General features: G+C 44.8%; 1 protein-coding gene across 1 annotated transcript in view; it reads right to left on the bottom strand.

Annotated features, from left to right (window-relative positions):
• Positions 1 to 328: 328 nt before the first annotated feature.
• Positions 329 to 16,196, bottom strand: part of LOC311241773 (uncharacterized protein) — a 32,122-nt gene continuing 16,254 nt past the window's right edge. The window contains exon 2 of the mRNA XM_084330680.1: positions 329 to 2,068. Within this exon, the coding sequence (XP_084186806.1) occupies positions 828 to 2,068 (1,241 nt within the window). The 3' untranslated portion in view covers positions 329 to 827. The remainder of the gene's footprint in view (positions 2,069 to 16,196) is intronic.

Below are 16,196 nucleotides of genomic sequence, written 5' to 3'. Positions count from 1 at the left end.
AGTGTTAACGATCACTTTCCATCACAGACCTAAAATCTAGTTTTGCTTACATGCTTATATATTTCACATTAGACACGTTTGTAGAATAGTGTTCCGGGCTCTGCGGCTCTGCAGATATACTATTGGTTTCATTCAATGACCCGTTTACTTTTGTGCAAAGCATCGTGGGAGGACTAACACTAGGGGGAGCTGGTTGGCGTCGGTCTGGTAGTCGGTAGAGAGATGTGAAGAAGCCCAGTATTATCCACAAGGGGAGGGGGTACATGTTAAACCATGTTAACAGCTTGTCAGTTTAGATTATACCACTTTATTGTTAAACCATGTCAACACAATGATCACTTGCATTTACCACAATGGTGATTCAATGAAAAAGAAGAAAAACCAAAATTACACAATTTTTCCGCACTTTGAGCTGCACAACACACACAGTAACAGAACAAGTCCACTTTGAGCTACACAACACACAGTAACAGAACAAGTCCACCCACACATTTCAAAAGCAACTGTATACAACTCTCTAAATCACAAAAAGCAAAACAGTTTATACTAGAGAAAAGATTACATTTCTGTCTGCGACTCAAATCTAGCTGGAAAAGTAGTAACAATATATACTATAACACTTTATAACACAAGATTCCCTTTTCTTTTTTATTATAATTTTTTTACAAGAGCAAGAAATAGTACCTTCTTTTCTTGGGATTTACCAGATGAAAATATTTAACAACATCCTTCAAAACGGACGCAGGACACTACAGCTTCTCTTAGATGACCTTATGTAACTTCAGATCCACTTAATTGCAGTTGTCGTCGTAACAGACATTACAACTCTACGGTCTCCCCCCAGTATGAGTCTTCATGTGTATCTTTAAGTTTGACGATGTAATAAACCCTTTCGCACAAACACTGCAGCTGTATGGTTTCTCGCCCGTATGAGTCTTTATGTGTTTCTGAAAGTTTGAGGAATCAATGAATCCTTTCCCACAAAAACTGCAGCTGTATGGTCTCTCTCCAGTGTGAGTCCTCATGTGTTTCTGTAGGTTTGAGGCTTGAATAAATCCTTTCCCACAAACACTGCAGCTGTATGGTCTCTCTCCAGTATGTGTTTTCATGTGCATCTGTACACCATCTTGTCGACTAAACTCTTTCCCACAAACACTGCAGCTGTATGGTCTCTCTCCAGTGTGAGTCTTAATGTGCATCTGTAAGTCTGAGAATCGAATAAAGCCTTTCTCACAAAGAGTGCAGCTGTACGGTCTCTCTCCAGTGTGAGTCGTCATGTGTTTCTGTAAGATCGAGGCTTGAATAAACCCTTTCCCACAAACACTGCAACTGTATGGTCTCTCTCCAGTATGCGTCCTCATGTGACATTTTACATTATAGAGGCGTCTAAACCCTTCGCCACAAACACTGCAGCTGTATGGTTTCTCTCCCGTGTGAGTCCTCATGTGTTCCCGTACATAATCACGTCGACTAAACCCTTTCCCACAAACACTGCAGCTGTATGGTTTCTCTCCCGTATGAATTGCCTTATGTCGATACATATGTTTAACTTGATTGAATCCTTTACCGCAGACATTGCAAACATGCGGTCTGTCTCCTGTGTGAGTGTTCGTGTGGGGTGTCAGGGTAGCTGATAATCCACAGCCCTCTCCATCAGCTTCTGTCTCCATCTGCCCAGTGGACGTGCTGGGGAGAGCCTCTCTGTTCTCTACAGTCTGGTAAAGATGTGGGAACTGACTCTGGTGTTGCTCATGGCTTCTCACACAGGCTACAGCAAAGAAGTCTTTGGTATCAGTGTCCTCCAACCATTGAAGCTCCTCTCTCTCCTGACTGGTCCAGTCTTCCTCCTGTTCCTCTTTAATCAGTGGGGGCTCTGGGTCCTGCTGGCTCAGACTGGGGCTCCCCTCCTGCTGGCTCAGACTGGGGCTCCTCTCCTGCTGGCTCAGACTGGGGCTCCTCTCCTGCTGGCTCAGACTGGGGCTCCCCTCCTGCTGGCTCAGATTGGGGCTCCTCTCCTGCTGCTCAGGGGAAATCTCCTCCTCTTTACAGACGGAGAGCTGTGGGGGGTCTGGAGGGAGGAACAGAGAGCAGATAGTCAGAATCCTCTCCACACTACAGTAGGTAGCGAGGTCTGGCTGAACTCATCATTCTGCTATAGAGGCAGAGTTCATTTTGTCAGCTATTTTAATTTTAGTTTTAGTCTTAAGGCGCTCCCATAGTCCAGCAGACTGTACACAGAGCAGACTCCGCGGAGGTCCGCGCGGACTCTTGAGCTTTGATCTCAGCGGACAGCAGACCCACAGGTGGGAAGCTCCTATTTTCTGACGCGCGGACATCCGCGCCGCTGACTTGGTGTCACACAAAACGCTGCTCAGCGTTTTGCTTGACATCGAACTGCATTTAATGTGACGCCGATCTGCATTTTACTCTGAACACTCGCTCTGTGCCAAGAGAGATGTTTGAATGGCTTTTCTAAATGAAGTGTGTAAAACTGCCCGTTTTATTATCGAAATATTGGAAACGGAGATAACATACTCTTTATTTTGACATCGGATGACGACGACATGACAGAAGTTGAACAGCGTGGGGACAATTGTGTAAACTGCAGCGTGACATGTAGGAAATTGGTCCGCGGAGGTCCGCTCGACTATGAAGGCTCAAAGAGTCCGCGCGGACCTCCGCGGGGTCTGCTCTGTGTACAGTCTGCTCGACTATGGGAGCACCTTTAGTCATGTGTCAAATGCTCCTTTTTCGTTTATTTAGTCACCTTCATTTATTTTTCATTTAGTCAGTTTTAGTCAACTACAGGTCTGAGCATTTTAGTCGTTTAGTCTCGATTTAGTCCAAATTTCTTATTTATTTTTTAAATAAAAGTTTTACATTACAAAAACCTTTGTAAAACACACATTTTCCGTGGGATCTTTATCAACTTTGGACCTGTATGATTATAAGACTTACAGCTAGTGATGCACCGATGTGAAAAGTGTGGCCGATACCGATAACCGATATTAATATTAGGGATGCACGATATTGATTTTTTGACACCGATATCTTTATGCTCCTCAAGCCGATAACCGATATTTATTGTATTATAAATTTTTTTTAAATGTATATATATATATAATTTTTTTAATCAATTTTTTTTTTTTTTTTTTGTATTTATAAGCTCCGACGTCATCGGTACTGCTATCGGTACTCGAGAAATTATGGAGTTATTTTTTTGAGGAATTTAAACGTCGCAAACTAATCTTGTTGGCCGTTTTCTATCTCTCCTCCCTGGGTCTCTCTCTGCCTACGCGAGCCAGCCGGCTGTGCTCTTACACACACTCACTCACTCACACACACACAGCTCTGCTCTCGACAGCACCCGTGTGTGTGTGTGTGTGTGTGTGTGTGTATGTGTGTGTGTGTGTGAGTGTGTGTAAGAGCACGGCTCGCGCAGGCAGAGAGAGACCCAGGGAGGAGAGATAGAAAACGGCCAACAAGATTAGTTTGCGACGTTTAAATTCCTCAAAAAAAGTCTGGGTCTATTTTTACTAAAGTCGATGCTGACAATGCTCGTTGCCACAAGTGCAACAAGACATTTGCCAGTAATGTATAAGCGCTGGTACTTGTCAGTGTGGCTGGCGGGGAGCAGCTAACGTTATAGCTCCGAGTAGAATAATGGCCGACAATCCGGAGGTAAATAAACGAACGAGAGCTTCTGATTGGTGGTAAGAAGAAGAGGTGGGTGCAAGCGGAGGGACGTAATTGGCAGATCGACTGTCTGTCTCCGAATGTAACGTGACTACGTCACAGCCAAGAAGGGGAGCGCTGGATTTGTGAAAAACTCCCTGTTCCTAAACCACACGCTATCAGTTTTACCACAGTACTGGCAAAACGGGAGGAGGCTATAATAAAAACAAGCGCCCTTCATCCAAATCCACCCACACCGGATTTCTTTTAACCAAAAAATGTATTCTGTTATCGGAGCTATCAATAACGTTATCGAGTTTATCGGGATGACGTCATAATTGCTGATATCGGCCCGATAATTATCGTGCATCCCTAATTAATATTGCTGTTCTGGCCAATACCGATATTTACCGATGTCGATATCTCTGTATAGAAAACAATTTTTTAAAATAATCAAATAATTATTTTCCAAAGCGCATTTCTTTTAACTTTTGTAACTTATTTTCAGAAATTATTTAAGGCCAAAACATGTAAAAAAAAAATATAACAAAAAATTTAAAATGTATTATTATTATTTTTTTCCATATCGGCCCCATCTTGATATCGGACCGATACCGTTGTGTAAAAAAAACTGCCATATCGGACGTAGAGCTGCCGCGGTATTGATGTTTTCCTTACCGCACAAATTTGCAAAATATTTCCTACCGCCGCGGTTATTACCGCACGCACACAAAAAAAAAAAAAAAAAGTTTGAATGCATTTATTTTTTTTAGTAGTAGTCTACTCTTTATAGCATATAGTTCAAGTTCAAGTTCAAGTTCTTTAATAGTTGTCATACAGAAGTACAGAATACTTTCATACAAAATGCTTCTTACTGTTACGCTCCAGAGACTGTGCTAGACAAGATAGTATCAAATAACATAATAACATAATATAATATAGCATGAATTTAGAAGAAGAAAATGAGGTCACAGTTGTTCGGTATAGACATATGTACAATGTTCTGAGTTACCATATAATATACAATACACAATACTATGCAGTGTACTAATGTACAGTACTATCTAGTGCAAAGCAGAAATGGGATGAGGTACAATTTTAGGTACAATTTACAGTAAGGTGTACGAGTTGTAGTGCAATCCTTCATCCATAAATATAAAGTGTGGGGAGTGGGTGCTACAGTGTGTTTGTTTAAAGTGGGTGTGTGCTATAAAGTGTGTGTAGTGGGTGCTACAGTGTGTTTGTTTAAAGTGAGTGTGTGCGTGTGGATGTGTGTGCTATGTGTGTTTGGTGGTTGTTGTTGTGTAGTGTTCATTCATTGTTCGTTTAGCAGCCTGATGGCCTGGGGATAGAAGCTACTTCTGAGTCTTTCTGTGCTCGCCTTGAGACTCCTGTATCGCTTGCCTGACGGCAGCAGTTCAAAGAGGCAGTTGTTCGGGTGGCTCGAGTCCTTAATAATTCTCTTAGCCTTCCCCTTGCAACGCTTGTAGTAAATGTTCTGGAGGGTGGGGAGCCCCCCTCCAATTGTGCGTTCGGCTGAACGTGTCACTCTTTGTAGTCTGCTTTGGTCTTTTGCAGTGCTATTCCCAAACCAGGAGGTGATGTTGCCGGTCAAGATGCTCTCTATTGTACATGAGTAGAAGTTCTTAAGGATCTTCTGGCTGACTTGGAACTTCCTTAGGCGCCTGAGGAAGTAGAGGCGTTGTCGTGCCTTCTTCACCACACTGTTAATGTGTATGGTCCATTTCAAGTCCTCGGATATGTGGGCTCCGAGGTACTTGAAGCTGTTGACTCTCTCAACCGGTGCCCCGTCGATGCTGAGGGGGCTGTAGTCCTTGACCCCCGACCTCCTGAAGTCCACAATCATCTCCTTTGTTTTGCTGACGTTCAGGGAGAGGCTGTTTTCCTGGCACCATCCCGCCAGGACCTTGACCTCTTCCAGGTAGGCCCTCTCGTCGTTGGCAGAGATCAGGCCCACCACCACTGTGTCGTCAGCAAATTTGACGATTGTATTGCTACTCCGCTGAGCCACACAGTCGTGTGTGTACAGGGAGTAGAGGAGGGGACTCAGAACACAGCCCTGGGGGGCCCCTATGTTGAGGGTGATGGATGAGGAGGTGCAGTTGCCTGCTCTCACCACCTGGGGTCTGCCAGTCAGGAAGTCCAAGACCCACTGGCAGAGGTCATAGCCCAAGCCCAGGTCCCTGAGCTTGGCTATGAGTATGGAGGGGACTATGGTATTGAATGCCGAGCTGTAGTCGATGAATAGCATTCTCACATAGTTCCCCTGCCTCTTGTCCAGGTGTGATGCTGCTGTGTGCAGCACATGGGATATGGCGTCCTCCGTGGACCTGTTGGGGCGGTATGCAAATTGCAGGGGGTCCATGTTGATGGGGAGGGAGGAGCAGATGTAGCCCTTTACTAGCTTCTCAAAGCACTTCATGGCTATGGAGGTGAGAGCTACAGGGCGGTAGTCGTTGAGGCAAGCAGGCTTGGATTTTTTGGGTACAGGGATAATAGTGGACTTCTTCAGGCAGGTGGGGATGACAGCCTGTTCTAAGGACAGGTTAAATATGTCAGTGAATACTGGGGCCAGTTGGTCGGCACAGACTTTTAGGACGCGGCCGGGGATGCCGTCCGGACCTGCTGCCTTCCTGATATTCACACGCCTGCCTCTAGTCTAAATGTCTATCTTTAGAGGATGACTTTGCAGCATGAATATTGTTTGGGATTCGGCAAGCACGCATTAGTTATTGAAAGTGAAACACGGATTTGAAGTTTCCCCTCTGGTCGTGCGCCGTTCACTCTGTGTCGCGGGCAGGGGTGGTTACCCCCCCGACCCTTTCTTATTATTATTACTATAAAGTTACTACTTTATAATAAAGGCATTCGTTTTGTGGCATTAACGTTATATAGTTATACGTTCAATAACATCAGTGTATTTACCGGACCATAGCAAGGCAAGCAATACTCTAACCCTAACTAACCATACTGTCATGCACTTGTCCTAATAAACTAACCTACACTGCAGTGCATGTGAGCGGATCGGAGCGTGAGCGGCGCGGGGCGCGGAGCGGCCGGTTTTGACGTGAGCGAGGAGTGGGTTTTAAAATGAGTCGGCGCGACGTCCGGAGCGAGAGTTCTCCTCCGCTCCAATCCACTCCAGGCCGCTCACAGTGGTTTAACACTGTTGATGTAATATATACATGCAGTACAATGTCAAAGCAACAGATGGCGATGTACAAACATGAAGGCCATTTTCAACCAATGAGAAGGGTTCAGGCTTCGTCACTGTAGAGACGCCCACCATAGATATCTATGACGCCCACACTCACTCTCCTGTTAGAAAAGGTATCGACGCCATTGTTGTTGACGTTAGCTTACATGCTAACGTTAATGGCAGCGACCATAGCATTGTGGCTCGGCTAGCCTATCATCGCTTAATAGAACTAGTGAATGGATAAACAACGTTATTTAACATTGCAGAATGGCTACAATTACAATGCGGCTCAATACAAACAATTGTTAAGGGGCCCAGGGGGTGTAGACTGTTGTAGTTTGAGCTCATTTACACCATGCTCCAAAAAAGAAAAAGAAAAACTGCCGAGCGATCTGGCGCGGGGAGCGGGGAGCGCTCGATTCAAGGTGAGTGGGGAGCGAGCGGAGAGCGACTTGGGGGCGGGGTCAACATGAGCGATTAGCGGAGCGGACCAAGCTTTAAAGAGCGAAGAGCGGATTTCTCGGCCGCGCCGATCCGCTCACGTGGTCTGCTACACTGTAGCACTCAACACTTTGATGAACATTGTTACTCAGCTGATAGAGTTGTGCCCTTCCTGATGGCTTGTCGTACAGAACTTGTAAGTCACTTTGGATAAAAGCGTCAGCTAAATGACTAAATGTAAATGTAAATACTCAATTCATATCTCAGTTCCTTTCTTTGCTCAGAGCGTGCTGAGTTGTCCCATTCTGCGGTCTGTTAATAAAGTTTTCAATCAGACAAGTGTATAGAACGAAGGGATTTTATTATAACATTAGTTGCAGACAGTAAAATCATTATGTCTCGTTTAGTACTCCTGAGGAGCGATGGTAGTCCACTCCGGCGGGGAGCTAAAGCTAACGTTATTAGCCGTATTGTGATGAGCTCTGATCAATGGCTGACATTCAGGACGTAAAAAACTGCAGGACGCTCCAACGTGTGACGCGTCTCTCTTCTGACCAATTAGTGGTCTGCAATGTTTCACGTGACTTTTCTGGTACCCAATAGGGTCGCTTGGAACCTCGATAGAGGAGTAGGGTATATCTGCAGAGCCGCAAGCCCAACGAGAGGAGGGTACTTTATTATTATTATTATAAAAAACAGCGGTGATGCGGTATTCAGCCTACTCTGCGGTGGCCGTGATGTAACAGCGATACCGCGGTAATGCGGTAATCGCGGCAGCTCTAATCGGCCGATATTATATCGGCGGCCGATATATCGTGCATCACTACTTACAGCTATAGAATGGTTATGTTTTCCAGCTCCTACCTCTCAGCTGGAACCCAAAAACAGGCATCTGGCAACAAGTCAACACAAAAGTAAGGAGCAAATATTTTATTTCAGTGTTCAAACCTCTGTTTCTCTATTACATTAGCACTCAAAGTGATTTTTATTTATTGTGTAAGAAACTTCAGAATGTTACCTTTCAAAAGAGACCAGACCCACACATGTGCTATAAGTATAAAGTATAATAAATAGCTAATTACTTTGGGTATGCAATCGACAGGCGTTTTATGCTAAAAAAAAATTGCAGGACTGTTAAAGGATAACTCCACTATTTTGGGAAATTAGCTTATTTAACATCTTCCCTGGAGTTAGACAAGAAGATGCATACCTTTTTTGTCTCTGTGCGTGCATTTTAGCTTTGGGAATAGATGCTCCGTTAGCATAGCTTAGCTTCATCACTGGAAGTGGGGGAGGACAGTAGCCTTACAGTGCCTTACAGTGTATTGCAAGGTCTGACATTGACCAAACTTGATATGCATGACCTTGGTGGGCTCTAGGTCAACTCCTGAAAAGGGGGTCAATGTCAGACTTTGCAATCAAAAGTTAGGGTCTAATAACCCTTGCCATAATTTCAGTGCGCCCCTAACTTTTGATTGCAAGGTCTGACATTGACCCCCTTTTCAGGAGTTGACCTAGAGCCCACCAAGGTCATGCATATCAAGTTTGGTCAATGTCAGACCTTGCAATACACTGTAAGGCACTGTAAGGCTACTGTCCTGCCTCACTTCCAGTGATGAAGCTAAGCTATGCTAACGGAGCATCTATTCCCAAAGCTAAAATGCACGCACAGAGACAAAAAAGGTATGCATCTTCTTGTCTAACTCCAGGGATGTCAAATCAAATGTGGCAGGGGCTCAAAACGATGACAGACTACAAAGGCGCCTCCCTCAAACTGAACAGTGACATCTCCTTAGCAAATGACCTCAATACCTTCTATGCGAGGTTTGATGCTGGTAATAACAACACCAGCTCACAAGCCTCGGCAATGGGGGGGGGGGGGGTCGGCTGCTGATGGAGGCGCAGTGTTCAGGGTAACAGAGCATGAGGTGAGGCGGACCTTTAAAAAAGTGAATATCAGGAAGGCAGCAGGTCCAGACGGCATCCCCGGCCGCGTCCTAAAAGTCTGTGCCGACCAACTGGCCCCAGTATTCACTGACATATTTAACCTGTCCTTAGAACAGGCTGTCATCCCCACCTGCCTGAAGAAGTCCACTATTATCCCTGTACCCAAAAAATCCAAGCCTGCTTGCCTCAACGACTACCGCCCTGTAGCTCTCACCTCCATAGCCATGAAGTGCTTCGAGAAGCTAGTAAAGGGCTACATCTGCTCCTCCCTCCCCATCAACATGGACCCCCTGCAATTTGCATACCGCCCCAACAGGTCCACGGAGGACGCCATATCCCATGTGCTGCACACAGCAGCATCACACCTGGACAAGAGGCAGGGGAACTATGTGAGAATGCTATTCATCGACTACAGCTCGGCATTCAATACCATAGTCCCCTCCATACTCATAGCCAAGCTCAGGGACCTGGGCTTGGGCTATGACCTCTGCCAGTGGGTCTTGGACTTCCTGACTGGCAGACCCCAGGTGGTGAGAGCAGGCAACTGCACCTCCTCATCCATCACCCTCAACATAGGGGCCCCCCAGGGCTGTGTTCTGAGTCCCCTCCTCTACTCCCTGTACACACACGACTGTGTGGCTCAGCGGAGTAGCAATACAATCGTCAAATTTGCTGATGACACAGTGGTGGTGGGCCTGATCTCTGCCAACGACGAGAGGGCCTACCTGGAAGAGGTCAAGGTCCTGGCGGGATGGTGCCAGGAAAACAGCCTCTCCCTGAACGTCAGCAAAACAAAGGAGATGATTGTGGACTTCAGGAGGTCGGGGGTCAAGGACTACAGCCCCCTCAGCATCGACGGGGCACCGGTTGAGAGAGTCAACAGCTTTAAGTACCTCGGAGCCTACATATCCGAGGACTTGACATGGACCACACACATTAACAGTTTTGTGAAGAAGGCACGACAACGCCTCTACTTCCTCAGGCGCCTAAGGAAGTTCCAAGTCAGCCAGAAGATCCTTAAGAACTTCTACTCATGTACAATAGAGAGCATCTTGACCGGCAACATCACCTCCTGGTTTGGGAATAGCACTGCACAAGACCAAAGCAGACTACAAAGAGTGACACGTTCAGCCGAACGCACAATTGGAGGGGGGCTCCCCACCCTCCAGAACATTTACTACAAGCGTTGCAAGGGCAAGGCTAAGAGAATCATTAAAGACTCCAGTCACCCGAACAACTGCCTCTTTGAACTGCTGCCGTCAGGCAAGCGATACAGGAGTCTCAAGGCGAGCACAGAAAGACTCAGAAGAAGCTTCTATCCCCAGGCCATCAGGCTGCTAAACGAACAATGAATGAACACTACACAACAACAACCACCAAACGCACATAGCACACACATCCACACGCACACACTCACTTTAAACAAACACACTGTAGCACCCACTCCACACACTTATAGCACACACCCACTTTAAACAAACACACTGTAGCACCCACTCCCCACACTTTATATTTATGGATGAAGGATTGCACTACAACTCGTACACCTTACTGTAAATTGTACCTAAAATTGTACCTCATCCCATTTCTGCTTTGCACTAGATAGTACTGTACATTAGTACACTGCATAGTATTGTGTATTGTATATTATATGGTAACTCAGAACATTGTACATATGTCTATACCGAACACTGTGACCTCATTTTCTTCTTCTAAATTCATGCTATATTATGTTATTATGTTATTTGATACTATCTTGTCTAGCACAGTCTCTGGAGCGTAACAGTAAGAAGCATTTTGTATGAAAGTATTCTGTACTTCTGTATGACAACTATTAAAGAACTTGAACTTGAACTTGAGGGAAGATGTTAAATAAGCTAATTTCCCAAAATAGTGGAGTTATCCTTTAAGGAGCCGTGTTGACAATATAGGGATGGCCTGTATATTGAACTGGCCCTGAAGCTAAGCTGAGGTTTGCCACTTTTTATGTGGATGTCAGTCTTTATGGTCACTCAGTGTAATCAAATATTGTGTCTGTTACTAGGCTTGAGTCAATTGTAATGAACCAAAGGAGAATATAATTTTTTCGACAGTGAATAACACCATGCTAAAAACTGCCACTGATCTCGTTCAGTACCTTCTTGAGATCACGTGTACAAAAAATCTAAGGAAATTAATAAAGGGAAGATGATTAAACAGAAGGTTTTGTAGATACAGTACTGAATTCTCCCATCCGGACCAATGAAATTTGAAATATTATTATAGAATATAGAATAGCAGGCTTATAAATTACCTTATTATAGCCAATTCGCACATTTATGGATTGTGCCAAATCTTATATTTCAAATGGCGGAGTCCAATTTGTCAGACAGTCTAGACAGATGTCGTTTGCGGACCGCCGATGGACCGCACGGGTGGAAGAGGTTAAGTTGCAGGCAAGAAAGACAAGTCTGTCCACTGTCTCTGGTTTTAAAGCTGCCCTGTTGCAGGTCACAATACAATTAATAATAAAAATTAAATTAAAATTATTGATAATTTTTTATTATCAATCGTTATCGATTATTAAAATATATCGCGATAATTACCGTTATCGTTTTATCACCCAGCCCTACTTTCACTACCACACTACAGAAGGTTAACCTTTCACTACCACACTACAGAAGGTTAACCTTTCACTACCACACTACAGAAGGTTAACCTTTCACTACCACACTACAGAAGGTTAACCCTTTCACTACCACACTACAGAAGGTTAACCTTTCACTACCACACTACAGAAGGTTAACCTTTCACTACCACACTACAGAAGGTTAACCCTTTCACTACCACACTACAGAAGGTTAACCTTTCACTACCACACTACAGAAAGTTAACCTTTCACTACCACACTACAGAAGGTTAACCCTTTCACTACCACACTACAGAAGGTTAACCTTTCACTACCACACTACAGAAGGTTAAACTTTCACTACCACACTACAGAAGGTTAACCTTTCACTACCGCACTAGATAAGGTTAACATTTCACTACCACTACGCAGGGAACAAACTTAACTTTTTGACTTACCAGCCATTTGGCTGGTAGATTTAAAAAACTACCAGCCAGGCAGATTTTTTACCAGCCAAAAATTATAAATAGCTTTTTAGTATATCGCCATGTGTTATTATTACTATAATACTCTCATATGCTATTTTCAATTAATATCATAAACAACATAAGGAATATTAGCATAATTTTGAGTGGACTGAAGGAATGAGTCAGCGTTAATAGTTTTAAATGCAAATAATTTATTGAAACAGAAGTATGGTCGGTTGGGACACACACACACAATGGGGGACCCTGATGTAAACAAGACGAAAGTCTTTCTCTGGTCTGCATCCCCTTAACAATTGTGTGTATTGAGCCGTACTGTACCCATTCTGCAATCTGTTAAATAAAGTTTTCATTAATTCACACTGTTTCAACTCACCACCCCCGCATCATATTGTAGTCTAGTCTGTCTTCAAACTTCCACTCCTCTCAAAACTTTTTTATATTTGAATATCAACATTATCTGTCCATCCTCAGTAATCCTCAGTTTACTATAATATACTCCTGACTGACTTCGTCGTCTTTCCAAACGCACGCACACACACACACCCTTTCCCCAGTCCACACTGTCTGCTGTTCTCTATGGCTCTGCCTCTGATCAGGATTAGCTTGTTAGCTTACGCTAATGTAACGTTCATTTCGGGCGATGTGGGCATAAAGGAATGGCGACGATGCAAAGCGTGTTAGATGCATTTGACCCGTTGTGAGAAAAAAAAACACCACAGACTTATTTCGGATCGCAAAATAGCCGCACTGTTGTGTATCGCTGCTCCTCTGCTTGACCGACCTGCGCCGCAGACAATAGCACGGACTGGGCGGATATGACTCGTCGAGTTGCCACAGAGTTTTTTCAAAATAAGAGTATCATATGAACCGAACGTTGCTAGCTGACGGAGCCATCGATATTATGACTGGAGCTGCGCTTGGGGCGGAAATGAGACCCGCACAGGATTTTTTCAAAATATGAACTACATGATATGAACTACACGCCAGGTGGCGGGCAGACCTCTCATTGTTAGTCGCCAACCCTTGAATCTGCGCGCCATTGGCGGGTGGCGGGTACTTATTTTGTTCCCTGCACTACAGGTTAACCCTTTCACTACCACACTACAGGTTAACCTTTCACTACCACACTACAGAAGGTTAACCCTTTCACTACCACACTACAGAAGGTTAACCTTTCACTACCACACTACAGAAGGTTAACCTTTCACTACCACTACAGAAGGTTAACCCTTCACTAACACACTACAGGTTAACCTTTCACTACCATACTACAGAAGGTTAACCTTTCACTACCACACTACAGAAGGTTAACCTTTCACTACCACACTACAGAATGTTAACCTTTCACTACCACACTACAGAAGGTTAACCTTTCACTACCACACTACAGAAGGTTAAAGGTGACATGCATTATAAATGTCATTTTTCAGTCTCTAGCATTGTATTATAGTAATAGGAGTTAGTATCAATGTGTTTTAGTGTCTAAATACCATATTGGCGGATTGCTCTGATTCAGCTCAGATCATTTCCTGCTCCAGTAAATTAGGCCATCCTGATTTGAAGGCCTGAATGACGTTACTCAGGCTCTGGGTAGCAGACAGTGATGTGATTGGCTCTGTGGTTGTAGCTAATGCCCGCCCACAATTTACCTAGACTGACTGTACACAGCGAGTGGAAACCACTTCCTCATACTCTGCATGCACTCTGGAGGGAGAGAGAGAGAGAGAGAGATAGAGAGCACTTGGGGGGGGGGGGGGGGGCCTGCCGCGCGGCACACACCCGCAAACGGGAGATTGAAAGAAAGAAAAAAAGGAAGAAAGAGGGAGGAAGGGAGGCCCCCCCCCCCCACAAGCTGCCTCGCGGCACACCCGAGAGGGAGAGAAAGGAAGAGAGAGGGAGGGAGGGAGAGAGGGGGCCTTGTCAATAACGGCCTCTCTCTCTACCAGTCGCAGACTGTGTGGACTGACTGTCACTCAAAGTGCTTATGGGCAGGGCCATAACAGCCTGAAATCTTGAAGCTGAAAAATTATGGTTTTGAGTACTTGATTAGAAATATAGGCGGTCAGGTCGCGTAACTGAGATTGCGTTCGTCACCAAACCCCGGAGCGGCTGGATTCGCCTGTTCGAATCCAGCTCACAGCTCCGGGGTTGTCACCAGCTTGGCTGGCCTTTCACACTAATACAATTGGCAGTATTAGAGGGTGGGAGAAGCTGGCGGGGTGGGTCCGGGTCGTTGTAAACAGCGACTCCTACAGTTTGGTCGGGGCGCCTGCTAAGCGCGGATAGGACCTGAGTGGGATAGTGTGATCCTTCCACACGCTACGCCCCTGATGTAAACAAGACGAAAGTCTTTCTCTGGTCTGCATCCCCTTAACAATTGTATGTACTGAGCTGTACTGTACTGTACCCATTCTGCAATCTGTTAATAAACTTTTCAATCAATCAATCAATCAATCTCAGTGAGAATCCGCGCTGCCAGGTGAAAAGAAGCGGTTGATTGGCTGGACGTGTGTCGGAGGAAGCACGTGGTAGCCTCCACTCTCCCAGACCGACTGTGGGGGGTAAGTGCGCAGCGACCAGGAAGGGGATTGGGAATTGGCATAACGACTAACATTGGGATGGGAGAAAATCGGAGGAAAATGGAGGGGGAAAAAGATCAAAAAAAAAATATATATATATATATATAAAACAATGCATTTTTTGGAAAAAAACCTTACAGATGTCTTCAATAGACTAACAGGAATTGTGTAAAGTTGCCCAAATAGTGCTAGGAATAGCAACGCATGTCCCCTTTAACCTTTCACTACCACACTACAGACGGTTAACCTTTCACTACCACACTACATAAGGTTAACCTTTCACTACCACACTATAGACCAGGGGTCAGCAACCTTTACTATCAAAAGAACCATTTCCCCCCCTCCCACAAAATAAAATTCATCTGGAGCCGCAAAACCAATTTACCCTTCAAATGAAGATAACACAGTGTATAACGTTTTATATATAGTTATCCCCAAGCATACCCCACATTTAGCATAAAACGCCTGACGATTGCATACCCAAAGTAATTTGCGATTTATTATACTTTTTTTTTATCCACTTTTTCTCCTTCTGTTTTTCTGTGTTTTTCTCCCATCCCAATTTAATCGGCATGCCAATTCCCCCCTCCCCTTCCTGGGCGCGTGTATCCTTTCCGCAACGGAATTCGGTTTCCGGGTTCCTCTGATTGGCCGCGACCCCCACGTGACCCGCCCCCCTATCCACCGCTCTGCCGCTGCCGCGCGCGGCAGAGCGAGCGGCCGCGGACTCGCTTGCTTCCTCAATTTATACGCATGGAAGTATTGACTGAATGAATGAATGAATGAAAACTTTATTTAACAGATTGCAGAATGGGTACAATACAGTACGGCTCAATACACACAATTGTTAAGGGGATGCAGACCTGAGAAAGACGTTTGTCTTGTTTACATCAGGCTCCCCCATTTTCAATTCATATAGAACGACTACGCTGTAACAAATCATTAAAAAATATATACCGTTAACTGGAATATGTTGTGCCTTTACACATATGTTGGATTATGTAATTGGTTTGTCATGACAAACAAATAAAAAAATCGCGATTTACCCGCTGGCTACAACTAGAGCTGCCGCGATAACCGCATTACCGCGGTATCGCTGTTGCATCACGCTCACCGCAGAGTTAGGCTGTATACCGCGTCACCGCTGTTTTTTATCATAATAATAAAGTTGGCTTGCGGCTTGCGGCTCTGCAGATATACCCTACTCGGTTCCAAGCGACCCTATTGGGTAGAAGTGG

Source organism: Notolepis coatsorum (genome assembly GCF_963971535.1).
Source record: "Notolepis coatsorum genome assembly, chromosome: 15".
Lineage (NCBI taxonomy): Eukaryota > Metazoa > Chordata > Actinopteri > Aulopiformes > Paralepididae > Notolepis > Notolepis coatsorum.
Note: the sequence above shows the minus strand (reverse complement) of the source record. Positions and strands in the feature narration are given on the sequence as shown.